Source organism: Coregonus lavaretus (assembly GCF_964263955.1).
Source record: "Coregonus lavaretus genome assembly, chromosome: 16".
Lineage (NCBI taxonomy): Eukaryota > Metazoa > Chordata > Actinopteri > Salmoniformes > Salmonidae > Coregonus > Coregonus lavaretus.
In genome coordinates, this window is record NC_140003.1 from 49,413,669 (window position 1) to 49,430,164 (window position 16,496).

General features: G+C 45.8%; 1 protein-coding gene across 1 annotated transcript in view; it reads left to right on the forward strand.

The window, feature by feature from the left end:
- LOC311143882 (serine/threonine-protein phosphatase 6 regulatory ankyrin repeat subunit A-like) overlaps positions 1-16,057 on the forward strand; it is a gene marked incomplete at its 3' end in the record, with an annotated part of 33,207 nt that extends 17,150 nt beyond the window's left edge. Inside the window, exons 2-22 of the mRNA XM_084179752.1 lie at positions 4,534-4,621; positions 5,008-5,150; positions 5,388-5,600; positions 5,988-6,066; positions 6,298-6,412; positions 6,687-6,833; positions 7,418-7,486; positions 7,833-7,973; positions 10,454-10,565; positions 10,782-10,808; positions 10,985-11,059; positions 11,949-12,150; positions 12,689-12,776; positions 12,999-13,116; positions 13,354-13,573; positions 14,429-14,594; positions 14,808-14,953; positions 15,080-15,162; positions 15,257-15,339; positions 15,468-15,559; positions 15,765-16,057. Coding sequence (XP_084035878.1) covers positions 4,534-4,621; positions 5,008-5,150; positions 5,388-5,600; positions 5,988-6,066; positions 6,298-6,412; positions 6,687-6,833; positions 7,418-7,486; positions 7,833-7,973; positions 10,454-10,565; positions 10,782-10,808; positions 10,985-11,059; positions 11,949-12,150; positions 12,689-12,776; positions 12,999-13,116; positions 13,354-13,573; positions 14,429-14,594; positions 14,808-14,953; positions 15,080-15,162; positions 15,257-15,339; positions 15,468-15,559; positions 15,765-16,057 — 2,700 coding nt within the window. The remainder of the gene's footprint in view (positions 1-4,533; positions 4,622-5,007; positions 5,151-5,387; positions 5,601-5,987; positions 6,067-6,297; positions 6,413-6,686; positions 6,834-7,417; positions 7,487-7,832; positions 7,974-10,453; positions 10,566-10,781; positions 10,809-10,984; positions 11,060-11,948; positions 12,151-12,688; positions 12,777-12,998; positions 13,117-13,353; positions 13,574-14,428; positions 14,595-14,807; positions 14,954-15,079; positions 15,163-15,256; positions 15,340-15,467; positions 15,560-15,764) is intronic.
- Positions 16,058-16,496: the final 439 nt, after the last annotated feature.

Genomic DNA, 16,496 nt, shown 5'->3' on the forward strand with positions numbered 1-16,496 from the left:
GGGTAGAGGGAGGGGTGTCCTTCCATTTACACCAATTGTACAGTCAGCTCCTGGGAGTAGAGCGTTTGCTAGTCCTGAGTTTGCAAGCACTGGGAGGGGTAGGCTGTTTGTTCCACCTGACCAGGGTATCCCACCTCTGTCTTTTGATGTACCATCATCCACAGTACTCGGTGATAATGGGACGCCTCCGAGTCAGCTTAGTGACCTTATTAAGCAGATTGGTTCAGAGATAGGAGAATCTATCAGAGCGAGTTTACTGCAGCCTGGGGTTTCAAGTCTTTCTCCTGCCCGTCCCCCTCACCAACCCCAGCAGTTTCCCCTGCCTGAGCAGTGTGGGTCAACCTTTATTGATGCGTCCAAGCTGAATCTGGTTGTGAAGTCAGATGTTAGTGCTCCACCTCTTTTTAGGGGTGATGGCTCAGATAAGTACTCTGTCCTGGAGTGGGAGGAGTTAATGGAAGTCTACCTAGAGAAGAGGGGTTACACTGGGTCTGGGAATGAGATGAGGATTCCTAGTCAATGAACTTGTCATAAATCAACATAGGATAGGCCCTCTTCCCCCCCCCCCCCCCCACAAGACTCATATATATATATATATATATATATATATATATATATAGGAAATGTAAGCAAGGGTTGAGCTTCTTCAGTTTGTGTCACAAAGTGGATAAGTTTCTGTGTCCCTTTCAGAGTGAGTGACACATTTACTTTATATAGTGTACCAAGAGTTGTTCCCTCGCTTACGGCCATACCAGCCTGAATACGCCCGATCTCGTCCGATCTCGGAAGCTAAGCAGGGTTGGGCCTGGTTAGTACTTGGATGGGAGACCGCCTGGGAATACCAGGTGCTGTAAGCTTTTTGTCCCAGTAGAGCGTGCTCTTGTGTCATGGAGCAACTGCCTTTTATTTATCACCCTAATAATATCATGGATTGTTATTGGACTAAATGCAGTTTGTGTGCTGCCCTGCCCTGCCCTGATCAAATCAAATAATGGACAGTGCGTTTCCCTCAAAATATAGGCAGTACATGCAATCTTAGTTTTTAGTCTAGGAGACAGTCAATGTCTGTAGTCCATTAGGGCACTATAAAATCCCTTCAATGTTTTGCCTGATTCCGTTAATTCCCAAGTTCCCTTTTCTCCGTTTAGATTTCCCCGTTGACCGTTTGTCCCTGTTTTGGCAGGTTTTCGCTCTCAAAAGTACACCTTTTTAATAGCAAAACAGCACAATTGGATGTTCTATGTCCACAACAATGTTTAAACCCTATCAGGTGACCATTTGTGAGGTCTGGGAAAAATGTAAGACATTTAGATTTTGGGGTGTAGTTACCCTTAAATGCAAGCGTGCACCAGGAAGAGACCTTTGTTTGGTTAAGCGGTGTTGCTGTAGAACAAATGGCCACTGGAGTGATGCAAATGATCACGGTATAATTCTGCCAGGCAGGCATAGGCTACTTTGTAGTTAACATTTACTTGCGAAGGTTTTGGGGAAAGCCATTCCTTCCCTACCAGAAGAAGGTTATCATTAGCATCATCGCTAACGGCTACACAAAGTGTAGACATACGCGCGCACCGCACACATGCACACAGACAGGGGCATTCCTGTGCCGTTTCAGAAAGTTCATGGAAATACGAATCACTGATGCATTTTGTTCATGTCTTATGATTGACTTGGGCAAATGAATGTGTTTTCTAACAAGTTGAATAGATTTAGTTGATTTCTTACTAAGTTCAATAAATGTTTGAATATTGTTGAATTTCGGTTTAATGTCTGGATTCCGTGATTCGGTCCGCAACGCTTATTTTATAGGGCCCTAGTCAATGAACTTGTCATAAATCAACATAGGATAACGATATTATAACCGCGATTGATAATAGACAGTACTGTGCAGCCGTCTTCATCGACCTGGCCAAGGCTTTCGACTCTGTCAACCACCGCATTCTTATTGGCAGACTAAATAGCCTTGGTTTCTCAAATGACTGCCTCGCCTGGTTCACCAACTACTTCTCAGATAGAGTTCAGTGTGTCAAATCGGAGGGCCTGTTGTCTGGACCTATGGCAGTCTCTATGGGGGTGCCACAGGGTTCAATTCTTGGGCCGACACTTTTCTCCGTGTATATCAATGATGTCGCTCTTGCTGCTGGTGACTCTCAGATCCACCTCTACGCAGACGACACCATTTTGTATACATCTGGCCCTTCATTGGACACTGTGTTAACAAACCTCCAAACGAGCTTCAATGCCATACAACACTCCTTCAGTAGCCTCCAACTGCTCTTAAACACTAGTAAAACTAAATGTATGCTTTTCAATCGAACGCTGCTGGCACCCGCCCTCCCGACTAGAATCACCACTCTCGACGGGTCTGACCTAGAGTATGTGGACAACTACAAATACCTAGGTGTCTGGTTAGACTGTAAACTCTCCTTCCAGACTCACATAAAGAATCTCCAATCCAAAGTTAAATCTAGAATCGGCTTCCTATTTCGCAAACAAAGCCTCCTTCACTCATGCTGCCAAACATGCCCTCGTAAAACTGACTATCCTACCGATCCTTGACTTCGGCGATGTCATTTACAAAATAGCCTCCAACACTCTACTCAGCAAACTGGATGTAGTCTATCACAGTGCCATCCGTTTTGTCTCCAAAGCCCCATACACTACCCACCACTGTGACCTGTACGCTCTTGTTGGCTGGTCCTCACTACATGTTCGTCGTCAAACCCACTGGCTCCAGGCCATCTATAAATCACTGCTAGGCAAATCCCCGCCTTATCTTAGCTCATTGGTCACCATAGCAGCACCCACCCGTAGTCTGCGCTCCAGCAGGTATATCTCACTGGTCATTCCCAAAGCCAACACCTCCTTTGGCCGCCATTCCTTCCAGTTCTCTGCTGCCAATGACTGGAACGAATTGCAAAAATCTCTGAAGCTGGAGACTCTTATCTCCCTCACTAACTTTAAGCATCAGTTGTCAGAGCACCTTACCGATTACTGCACCTGTACACAGCCCATCTGAAATTAGGCCACCCAACTACCTCATCCCTATATTGTTATTTATTTTGCTCTTTTGCACCCCGGTATCTCTATTTGCACATAATCTCTTGCACATCTAGCATTCCAGTGTTAATACTATTGTAATTATTTTGCACTATAGCCTATTTATTGCCTTACCTCCATAACTTGCTACATTTGCACACACTGTATATATATTTTCTGTTGTATTTTTGACTTTATGTTTTTTTACCCCAAATGTAACTCTGTGTTATTTTTATCGCACTGCTTTGCTTTATCTTGGCCAGGTCGCAGTTGTAAATGAGAACTTGTTCTCAACTGGCTTACCTGGTTAAATAAAGGTGAACAATTATTTTTTTTAAAAATAAGTTTGCAAATGTGATGATGCATGGAATGCTTGATATTTTTCATGGAGAAAATTAGCTTCCCCAAACTTGAGAGCAAGACTGGCCTAAACGCGCTAATGTTTTCCTTTGCTAATGTCCGTCCCGCCCCCCTGTCAGCTGTCAGTTTTGTCGATGACCACGTACATAAGACACGCCAATCACCGACACCTGAAGTTCCATGACCATCACAGCCCTAGTTGTATGCTTGAGTTTGTTCAGAGGAGGCTTTGAATAAAATCCGATCTGAGTGTGAAATGCCTTACTGAGGGTAAATGGAAGCTCCTCTTGTGCCCGGCTCAGCCTTATACAGTTTAAGGTACTTTACCGTATCCATTTCAGTAAGGCCAGATTGTCCAAATTCTACCCAAATATTGATGGTACATGTGACAGGTGTAAAAGCTCCTTGGCGGACTTGACCCACATGTTCTGGTCCTGTCCCCGTCTGGCAGATTATTTGTCCACTATTTAAAACCCTTTCTGAAGCATTTGATATAAAGTTGCAGCCTAGTGCAGAAATTGCTATTTTTGGAGTACCAAACAACAATCCTTCTCTGACCAATAGACAGCTAGATGCCATTGCCTTTGCCTCCATGTTAGCCCGCAGAAGGATTTTATTGGATTGGAAATCTATCAATCCTCCCTTAGCCTCTCTTTGGCTCAAAGATCTGAAGCTGTTCCTAAAATGAGAAAAAATGAAGTTACCATTCGAGGGTCAACCAACTCATTTTATTCCTCCTGGGACCCGATGATATCCTATTTTGAACGTACTCTTGGCCCCACCTTGAGATTACTGCTATATAGGCCTATAAAATCACTTAATCACCTGAAATTGTTAGGCTATTACATTTTTGCTTGAAGTAACGTTGTTGTATACTTTTGTTTTGTTTTCTGACATGTAACTCAATTACTTTCCCTTTCTTTTTAAATGTGTTTGGAGGCATTCTGGGGGGAGGGGGAGGTCAAAGGGGGACTAAAAGGGGAGAAATGTACCATGTCTTTACATGTTATCTTTCATTCATTGTGAATACAAAATATATAATTTTAAAGGGAAGGCTTTGAAGCCAGATTTAGCGGATTTTGCTGTTTAGTTTTCCTCAACCTGTGTTTTGTTTCTCTCTCCTCTCCCTGTTAGATGGTGAGGCTGCTTCTCTCCAGAGGAGCCAACATTAATGCCTTTGACAAGAAGGATCGCCGAGCAATCCACTGGGCTGCTTACATGGGTGATGAGTTTACCACATCATTTACATTCTGACTAATGTCCTTTATACCAATGAATGAATGAATGAATGGACTGTGTGTTAGTCTCACAGCTCAGCTGTATGAGCCACGTCTAGTGTGTTATTATGTCAGAATCATGTACTAAGTAGGTTGATTAGATGTTTTCAGTTGTACTAACATGATGTAGGTGTTGCTTATGGTGCTGTGTACCACTGTAAACTAATCTATCTCTCCCTCTCTCTGCCTATCTCTCTGTGTTTGTATCTCTGTTTCTCTCTTAACCCCCTTACTATCTCCCTCCCCTTCTCTCTCTCTCGCTCTCTCTCTCTCTCTCTCTCTCTCTCTCTCTCTCTCTCTATTTATCCCTCCCCCTCTCTCTCTACCATAGGGCACATTGAGGTGGTGAAACTGCTGGCCTCTCATGGATCAGAGGTGTCCTGTAAAGACAAGAAGGCCTACACCCCTCTCCACTCTGCAGCCTCCAGTGGAATGATCAGTGTGGTCAAGTACCTCCTGGACCTTGGAGTGGATGTGAGTCAACACGCATTCAAATGTGTAGTCACTGTTCAATTACAACTCAATGAAAATACAGAGCTCTAGTGGGTTGGCGAATGATTTCCTTTCAAGTAATGAAGAGATGGAGGTTGGAGCCAGTGTTTTGGGCCAGGGGGTTTTCAGAACCAAGTGACCTGATCAGGAATGTATTGTTTTGTCCCCCCCCCCCCCCCCTCTCTCTCTCCACTCTTTTCCCTCCCTTGCTCCCTCCAGATAAATGAGCCCAATGGTTACGGTAACACCCCCCTCCACGTGGCATGCTACAACGGGCAGGACGTGGTGGTGAATGAGCTGATCGAGTGCGGCGCCAACGTGAACCAGGTGAACGAGAAGGGTTTCGCCCCACTCCACTTCACGGCCGCCTTGCGCCATGGGGCGCTCTGCCTGGAGCTGCTGGTGGGCAACGGGGCCCTCGTCAACATCAAGGTGAGGAGACCGGATGACCAACACTGTGTCTGAACTAAATAACACCCTATTCCCTATGTAGTGCACTACTTTTGACCAGGGGCCCATAGAGCAAGGAGCCGTGGTGACACTGGCTGTGTCCCAAATGGCACCCTGTTCCCTTTATAAGTACACTACTTTGGTTCAAAAAGTAGTTCACTATGAAGAGAATAGGGTGCCATTTGGGACTTACACACTGACGCAGCACATGGCTTAGTATTTGGCCCTGGTCTACATTCAAATACCAATGGAATAGGCCTAACAATGCAAACTAAATGCCATCAAGCGCTCCTCCAATACGTGTTTGATTTTGCCTGTGGTCAGCAGCACAGACTGCCGTGTGAACCATCTTTGTCTTTCTATCTGCAGAGTAAAGATGGAAAGACCCCCCTCCACATGACGGCCATCCACGGACGCTTCTCCAGATCTCAAGCCATCATCCAGAATGGTGAGTCGCTGTGAATGCTCTCAACTGAATATATATGAACCAGTAGGCTCTTCAGCATTGTCTTTTGTCTTCAAACCATGATTCACTGGCACAGAGCAATGTTACTTGCAATGTGGTTGAACATGAAGCTTCATGAGGCCTCTAGGGTCAAGTGGTTGACGTGTGTGTGTGTCTGTGTGTGTGTATGTGTGTGTGTGTGTCTGTGTGTGTGTGTGTGTGTGTGTTCTGTAGGTGCTGAGATCGACTGTGAAGATAAGAATGGAAACACACCCCTGCACATCTCTGCTCGCTACGGCCACGAGTTACTCATCAATACACTCATCACGAACGGAGCTGACACAGCCAAGTGAGAACACACACACACACAGTTTCCAGCAATAATGCAACATGCATCTGCAATTCTGTCATTGACCGAATTCCCGCTTGGAGACTATGCTCAACACATTGTGGTGTGTGGGGGGTTGATAGACAGGGCATTGCAGCATGCTGATGTGTTGATCTGCTGTGGGGTTTAATGAGGACTGTGATGTGGTGCTGTTTCCAATCTTAGCTGAATCAACTGTAAGTCACTCTGGATAAGAGTGTCTGCTTAAAGTCTAAAATGTAAAAATGTGTTGCAGGCGAGGCGTCCATGGGATGTTCCGCCTCCACCTGGCTGCTCTCAGTGGGTTCTCTGACTGCTGTCGGAAGCTCCTCTCATCAGGCTTTGATATAGACACCCCTGACGACTTTGGAAGGACCTGTTTACATGCTGCAGCAGCTGTTGGGTGAGTGGACTGGTCCAGGCTTTACACCAAGGAATATTTAGTTCATGAACTGGAAAGCCACCAGAAAGAACAAACACATATTCACACTCTTACATTTCACATTGTTTAGCAGTATAAAAAAATCGTATAGATCATTAGTGCGGTATCATTTCTGTATATTGTGGTTCCATGCCATGGTGGTATTGACTTGCGCTCTGGTCTAAATTGTCTTTATATCTTCTTGAAAGAGAAGAGAAACCTGCAAACTGCTCTTGCTAGTATCACTTTTTATTATTGCTTTTATTAGCATTATAAAAACAGTGATACTAGCAAGAGCAGTGTACGGGTTTCTCTTTTCTTTAAGGTTCTCATTGTTACCATCCACCTGATAGCTCAGATGTGAAAGGGCCTTTCTGAACTTGATATCTTGTTACCATCCACCTGATAGCTCAGATGTACGAGAGCCTTTCTGAACTTGATATCTTGTTACCATCCACCTGATAGCTCAGATGTACGAGAGCCTTTCTGAACTTGATATCTTGTTACCATTCACCTGATAGCTCAGATGTACGAGGGCCTTTCTGAACTTGATATCTTGTTACCAGGAACCTGGACTGTCTGAATCTGCTGCTCAACACAGGGGCAGACTTCAACAGAAAGGACAGCTTCGGAAGGTCTGTCTGTGGCATCAAATAACTTTCATATGTGATCTTTATGATAATGGGGAATATAGTATAGGGGCATATAGGAATTATTATGGGAAATATTGGGCGGCAAGTAGCCTAGCGGTTAAGAGCGTTGGGTCAGTAACCGAAAGGTTGCTGGTTCAAATCCCCTAGCTGACTAGGTGAAAAATGTGTCTATGTGCACTGCAGCAAGGCACTTAACCCTAATTGCTCCTGTAAGTCGCACTGGATAAGAGTGTCTGCTAAATGACGTAAATGTAAAATGTAAATGTTTTACAGCTCCAATAAGCTGTTTCTGTTGTTGATGTTGAATGGTTTCTGTGCGTTCTTCTAGGAGTCCTCTGCATTATGCGGCAGCCAATTGTAACTACCAGTGTCTGTTTGCCTTGGTGGGGTCTGGGGCCAGTGTGAACGATCTGGATAAAAGGGGTTGCACCCCGCTCCACTACGCTGCTGCCTCCGACACAGACGGAAAGTACGTCTCACACCTCTCTTACTGTTGTGTGTGTTGTGGTGCCATGACCTTTCACATTTCACTGTAGTCTGGAGAGTATGTTGTGGTGCCATGACCTTTCACATTTCACTGTAGTCTGGAGAGTATGTTGTGGTGCCATGACCTTTCACATTTCACTGTAGTCTGGAGAGTATGTTGTGGTGCCATGACCTTTCACATTTCACTGTAGTCTGGAGAGTATGTTGTGGTGCCATGACCTTTCACATTTCACTGTAGTCTGGAGAGTATGTTGTGGTGCCATGACCTTTCACATTTCACTGTAGTCTGGAGAGTATGTTGTGGTGCCATGACCTTTCACATTTCACTGTAGTCTGGAGAGTATGTTGTGGTGCCATGACCTTTCACATTTCACTGTAGTCTGGAGAGTATGTTGTGGTGCCATGACCTTTCACATTTCACTGTAGTCTGGAGAGTATGTTGTGGTGCCATGACCTTTCACATTTCACTGTAGTCTGGAGAGTATGTTGTGGTGCCATGACCTTTCACATTTCACTGTAGTCTGGAGAGTATGTTGTGGTGCCATGACCTTTCACATTTCACTGTAGTCTGGAGAGTATGTTGTGGTGCCATGACCTTTCACATTTCACTGTAGTCTGGAGAGTATGTTGTGGTGCCATGACCTTTCACATTTCACTGTAGTCTGGAGAGTATGTTGTGGTGCCATGACCTTTCACATTTCACTGTAGTCTGGAGAGTATGTTGTGGTGCCATGACCTTTCACATTTCACTGTAGTCTGGAGAGTATGTTGTGGTGCCATGACCTTTCACATTTCACTGTAGTCTGGAGAGTATGTTGTGGTGCCATGACCTTTCACATTTCACTGTAGTCTGGAGAGTATGTTGTGGTGCCATGACCTTTCACATTTCACTGTAGTCTGGAGAGTATGTTGTGGTGCCATGACCTTTCACATTTCACTGTAGTCTGGAGAGTATGTTGTGGTGCCATGACCTTTCACATTTCACTGTAGTCTGGAGAGTATGTTGTGGTGCCATGACCTTTCACATTTCACTGTAGTCTGGAGAGTATGTTGTGGTGCCATGACCTTTCACATTTCACTGTAGTCTGGAGAGTATGTTGTGGTGCCATGACCTTTCACATTTCACTGTAGTCTGGAGAGTATGTTGTGGTGCCATGACCTTTCACATTTCACTGTAGTCTGGAGAGTATGTTGTGGTGCCATGACCTTTCACATTTCACTGTAGTCTGGAGAGTATGTTGTGGTGCCATGACCTTTCACATTTCACTGTAGTCTGGAGAGTATGTTGTGGTGCCATGACCTTTCACATTTCACTGTAGTCTGGAGAGTATGTTGTGGTGCCATGACCTTTCACAGTTCACTGTAGTCTGGAGAGTATGTTGTGGTGCCATGACCTTTCACATTTCACTGTAGTCTGGAGAGTATGTTGTGGTGCCATGACCTTTCACATTTCACTGTAGTCTGGAGAGTATGTTGTGGTGCCATGACCTTTCACATTTCACTGTAGTCTGGAGAGTATGTTGTGGTGCCATGACCTTTCACATTTCACTGTAGTCTGGAGAGTATGTTGTGGTGCCATGACCTTTCACATTTCACTGTAGTCTGGAGAGTATGTTGTGGTGCCATGACCTTTCACATTTCACTGTAGTCTGGAGAGTATGTTGTGGTGCCATGACCTTTCACATTTCACTGTAGTCTGGAGAGTATGTTGTGGTGCCATGACCTTTCACATTTCACTGTAGTCTGGAGAGTATGTTGTGGTGCCATGACCTTTCACATTTCACTGTAGTCTGGAGAGTATGTTGTGGTGCCATGACCTTTCACAGTTCACTGTAGTCTGGAGAGTATGTTGTGGTGCCATGACCTTTCACATTTCACTGTAGTCTGGAGAGTATGTTGTGGTGCCATGACCTTTCACATTTCACTGTAGTCTGGAGAGTATGTTGTGGTGCCATGACCTTTCACATTTCACTGTAGTCTGGAGAGTATGTTGTGGTGCCATGACCTTTCACATTTCACTGTAGTCTGGAGAGTATGTTGTGGTGCCATGACCTTTCACATTTCACTGTAGTCTGGAGAGTATGTTGTGGTGCCATGACCTTTCACATTTCACTGTAGTCTAGAGTATGTTGTGGTGCCATGACCTTTCACATTTCACTGTAGTCTGGAGAGTATGTTGTGGTGCCATGACTTTTCACATTTCACTGTAGTCTGGAGAGTATGTTGTGGTGCCATGACCTTTCACATTTCACTGTAGTCTGGAGAGTATGTTGTGGTGCCATGACCTTTCACATTTCACTGTAGTCTAGAGTATGTTGTTGGTCGTGTTTGAATACATACTAGTGTTAAATCTGCAGTGTGAAAGCTTGGCCACGTCTCCTTTGGGAAAGTGTCTCTGCTTGCTTATCTGTCTGTCTTGATGTTGGTATAATGATTAGTGAACTCTTGACCTCTGACCTCTAGGTGTCTGGAATATTTGCTGCGAAACGACGCTAACCCAGGGATCAGGGACAATCAGGGCTACAACGCAGTCCATTACGCGTCTGCGTACGGACACCGCCTCTGTCTGGAGCTGGTGAGTCAGAACCACAGGGGACTAGACGCCCTGCATTCACAGACCATTTTGTCTGCGTCACAAATGGATGTAGGGCCCATAGGGCTCTGGTCAAACGTAATGCACTATATAGGGAATAGGGTGCCATTTGGGACAGACGTTGATATTCAGTAGGTTTTAAGGTGTGGTTGCATGTTTGTCGTGGCCGCATCGTCACTCTTGATGTTCTTTTTCCAGATTGCAAGTGAAACACCTTTAGATGTGGTAAGTACCAGTTGGTTACTTTTCCTCACACTAGCTTGTTTAAGATACGAATGCAACACCCCAGTATGTCTGCAGGGGCTGGTCACTGAGATTTACAACATGAAACATGCTACTAGACTAACCTTCAAAGTAAACATGTTACAAGTCTAAACTGGCCCGTCCTTGTCTTTCCCCAGCTAATGGAAACCTCAGGGACAGACATCCTGAACGACTCTGATGTCAGAGCTCCCATCAGCCCCCTACACTTAGCTGTGAGTAAAGCCTACCTGCTCCTGTAGGGGTCTCGCCACATGACAAATGGCACCCTCTTCCCTATTTAGTGCACTACTTTTGACCAGAACCTTATGGGCCCAGATCAAAAGTACTGCACTACATGGGAAATAGGGTGCTATCTGGGATGCAGGCATTGTGTTGTTTTTCCACGAAAAGTTGATTGTCCAGACACTCACACACCATGTTCCTATCTGTTCCTGATTAGTGTAAAATACATGCATATTTTGACACGGTGATGATGAGGATGATTTCCTTATTTTGCCATTTGAGTTAATCAACCTCCAACAGAGGAGAAGTAGAGTGTTTCTAAATCTCACGCTTGGCAGGGACCTTCGATGTTGATGCTGGGCGGGAGAAAAAATGGGCACCCGATTTGAGAGACACTGGTCTACTTTAGAGGTCTAGGACTGTTTCTGTTCAGGCATACCACTGGTCTACTATAGGACATTGATTATATTAAGAGGGTATTTCTGTTCAGGCATACCACTGGTCTACTATAGGACATTGATTATATTAGGAGTGTATATCTGTTCAGGCATACCACTGGTCTACTATAGGACATTGATTATATTAAGAGTGTATTTCTGTTCAGGCATACCACTGGTCTACTATAGGACATTGATTATATTAGGAGTGTATATCTGTTCAGGCATACCACTGGTCTACTATAGGACATTGATTATATTAGGAGTGTATTTCTGTTCAGGCGTACCACTGGTCTACTATAGGACATTGATTATATTAGGAGTGTATATCTGTTCTGGCATACCACTGGTCTACTATAGGACATTGATTATATTAGGAGTGTATATCTGTTCAGGCATACCACTGGACTTTGCTTCAGACTGTGTGTTTGTTTCCATTCAGGCGTACCACGGCCACCACCATGCTATGGAGGTCCTGGTTCAGTCTCTGCTGGATCTAGACGTGAGGAACAGCCAGGGGCGCACCCCTCTGGACCTGGCTGCCTTTAAAGGCTATGTGGAGTGTGTTGACGTCCTCATCAACCAGGGAGCCTCCATCCTGGTTAAAGACTTCACCCTGAAGAGGACCCCCATCCACGCTGCAGGTACGCATAGGATATCACGTAAGACCTAGAGATTCTGTAATTCAAAAGTTTTCCTTACCAAGATGGACATTTGTTTGGTCATGTTGCTAGGACGCCAATGTCCACTCTAGGGATATTATATAGCATAGTGTGAAAATGCCCACTACACACTGATCTAAGGTCATTTTTTGTCATTATTGCTGAGGATCTGGGGAGGGTAAGCTGATCCTAGATCAGTGCACAGGGGGACTTCTATCCAGAGCCAGGTACACAGCTAGCAGGTGACAGGCTTCGAGGGCCTCAGCCCCAAAATGTTTTATTATCTGCTGTGTTAACATCATGAGGATGTCATCTACCAATACCACTGTTCTAGAAATCTGTCTGTTCATGTGAAGGTAATAGTCGTCCAGCAATCAGCTCATATCCTCTCTGTTTAGCCTCCTCTAGCTACCAACGGTCAATCATCTCACATTCTTATATCCTCTCTGTTTATCCTCCTCTAGCTACCAACGGTCATTCATCTCACATTCTTATATCCTCTCTGTTTATCCTCCTCTAGCTACCAACGGTCATTCGGAGTGTTTGCGTTTGCTGATTGGAAATGCTGACCTCCAGAGTGCAGTGGACGTTCAAGACGGGAATGGACAGTAAGTCAATTGGGTTTTGGATACAATTCCTGAAATAAAGAGATTTTGACACTAGTTCTACGTCCCAAATGGCACCCTATGCCCTACTTGGTGCACTACTTTAAACCAGAACCCTATGGGCTCGGGTCAAAAGTAGTGTACCATATAGGGAATAGGTTGCCATTTGGGACTCAGCCTGGTTATTACCAGTTTGTAATATGACCTTGTTGTCTTGTGTATCAGAACCCCTCTGATGCTGTCGGTGCTGAGCGGACACACAGACTGTGTGTACTCACTACTCAACAAGGGAGCCAGCGTAGAAGCCAAAGACAAGTGGGGCAGAACAGCGCTACACAGAGGGGTGAGGAGGAGATATGAGAGGAGATTTCTGTGTGTATACGCTCACACACAGAAAGAGACGGGGAGGCTCAAATATACATATTATCTTCAGAAAAGTAGTTGTCCATGGGTAGTGGTGTATTCATCCCTGTAGGGGGACCTGCCTCCAGACATCATTTGTAATAATTGATGATTCATTATTATATCATTGATTATTAGTTATTCAAATCCATTCTTGTCTCCCTGCCCTTCCTCCCAGGCGTTGACGGGTCATGAGGAGTGTGTGGAGGCCCTGCTGCAGCACAGCGCCAGCTTCCTGGTTCGGGACTGTAAGGGGCGGACCCCTGTCCACCTGGCGGCGGAATCCGGACACATCGGGGTGCTGGGGGGACTCCTACACGCCGCCCAGTCAGTGGAGACCCTCCCCGTCATCACAGACAACCAGGGCTACACGCCACTACACTGGGCCTGCTACAACGGTACGTACTGGACTAACGGAACACTAGATATTTTCTGATTTTCTCTCTTCAGCACCGTAAACATGTCCCTGAATTAGGCAGGCCATACAACTAGGGGTGTAACTATTCGATTTGTATCACGATTCGTGGTTGTCGATACGATTCAAGGACGATATTGGTTCATTTAGAACGATACGATCCGAAACGATTCAGTGACTTGAAATCGATTCAGTAACCTTTTAGCCAAAAATTCAACCAGTGTGACTGAAATAAATACCTGGATACTGGACAGTGCAGGTGAAGTTTCCTAGATTCCTGTTTCTTGTAAGGACCGCAATGGTGGCTTGATAATTTCTCGCTCGTCGGCTTCTCCTCTGTCGTCCGCCATGCTATGTTTTGTTGTCTTTGCGCCTTTGCGCTGCTGCTGGCGTGGGGCGATGACGTCACGGATAGGCAGACTGAATCGAGTAATGTTTAAAGCCTTTATCATTAAAAGTGCTAAGAAAAAACATCCATATAAAGTCTGACGTGCTTAAATCCAATGGGTTATTTCCTAGAATCGATACAATCGATTTATTACATTTTAAAACGATGTTAGAGTGATATATGTTGTCCAAAAGGCCAACTCACCGAGCACAGATCGATGTAGTTGGATCATAGGAATATAAATCGATACATCGATGTAGTAGATGGATCGTTACACCCCTACATACAACGGTACGTACTGACTAACTGGACTGTAGCTCTGTTCTCTCCTCCATGAAGTGTACACTCATTCACTCCCTCTTGTGGCTTGAAAAGCATTCGATTGGTGTGGACGGAGCCATGTGGGGGAATGAACAAGACTACAACAGAATTAGGGGTTATGACTCTCAGTGGAGGACCTTACACTGAAACAGGACTTTGTCATAGCATATGTCACCGAGGGCAACTCGTTCAGCCCCCTCCACTGTGCTGTGATCAATGACAACGAGGGGGCTGCAGAGATGCTGATTGACACTCTGGGGCCGGCCATTGTCAACGCCACTGACACCAAGAACCGGTAACTACAGCACATGACAAAGTCCTTTTCTTCTGGAGAATAATGTTGTCTTGGGAATAAAATGACCTCTGGGGTTGGATGAGGGATTGTAGATTACTTTTAATACATCTATTAGTGATTTTATATTTCTATGGTATAAACAGGGTTAATTGAACAAACTTGTTTATAACAGTCCTACATGATATCGGTGAAATAAGTTTCCTCTCTCTCCAGGACCCCCCTGCATGCGGCGGCTTTCACGGACCACGTGGAGTGTCTTCAGCTGCTGCTAGGCCACAACGCCCAGGTCAACTCCCCCGATGCCTCCGGGAAGACCTCCCTCATGATGGCTGCTGAGAACGGACAAACCAACGCTGTCGGTACGCAGCCCCCTCTCCTCCGCTTTGCCTCGCCCAGCCGGCTTAAGTTCAACATGTCTGTTTTACATTTTAATAAGTCGCTTCATTTCCTAATTGAGTTTCTTTATGTTTCTCTGTCTGTGTCAGAGCTGTTGGTGAGCAGTGCCAAAGCAGAGCTCACCCTGCAGGATGCAGTCAAGAACACTGCTCTTCATCTGGCCTGCAGTAAGGTGAGCATCCCCACATGAAGATGACGTTCATCTGAACAGTTGGCTCTCTCTGGTTGAAATTTTGGTCTGACATGTTTGACTCTGGTTTTTAAAGGGGCATGAAACCAGTGCTTTGTTGATATTGGAGAAGATTACAGACAGGAACCTCATCAACTCGACTAACGCAGCCTTACAGACGTACGTATGGTTCAGCTGTATTAATTGGGCCAGAAGAATTAGAAGAAGTGCACTATATAGGGAATAGTCTGGCATTTGGGAGGTATCCTCATTTGCTGCTGGCTAATCTGACGGTACATTCTCCTCAGGCCGTTACACGTTGCAGCCAGAAATGGTCTGACGGTGGTGGTTCAGGAGCTACTAGTGAAGGGTGCTAGCGTGCTAGCAGTCGATGACAATGGTAAGATCCATAACGCTAACACCGTTTTCTTCTGTACTTCTCTTCTCAATGTGTCCACAAATGTTTCTCTCTAGTCCACTGCTTGGTTATTGTCTTAACTTTGTATCTCCTAGCCTGCTGTTATTTCATGTTTTTCACCAAAAGTGTTATAGTAAACGGTGATGCTCCTGAAGTGACCCTCTGCTGTTCTGTTTGAACCCCTCAGGTTACACGCCTGCCTTGGCCTGCGCCCCCAACAAAGACGTGGCGGACTGCCTGGCGCTGATCCTGGCCACCATGATGCCCGTGTCCCCCTGCAACCCGGCGCCCAGCCTGTCCTTCAGTGCCATTAACCACTACACCACCAGCCCCTCCAAGAGTGTGACCTTCGACAGCCTGCCCGTGCTGCGCAGCGAGCACAGCTCCTACTGCAGCTTCAACAACATCGGCCACCGCGACCACGATGGAGGCTTCTACAAGGATGAGGAACTCAACGACTCAGACTCAGAGACATACTGAGGGGGGTGGTGGTCGCTGCCCAGGAGGGGAGCCAAGGGTAGGCGGATGGACAGTGAAGTGGGGCAGAGGCCACAAACAAATCCACACATACACACCGTGTCTTAAATCACCACAGCCAGCTTTGGGAGGGCACGAGCCGAGACAGTCCGCACAGGAGCCTTAAGAGTCCTGCAGATGGAGAGAGAGAAATGGAGGGAGGGAGGGAGAGGGGGAGGCACAACAGGCTGGCTGGCCACACTCATCCTCTCGTACCACCAGGTGTCCTTCCAGCAGATACTGGACTTCAGAGGAACTGCTGCTGCTATACCCCACCTTTACCTTTACCCACAAAGGTCCTAAACGGTAGAAACTGTCCAGCCAACAGACAGACGGACACCTTATGACGGCAATAACCTGTAGTCCAAGGGGATAGTAGCACTTCACTGAGTGAAAAACAGAC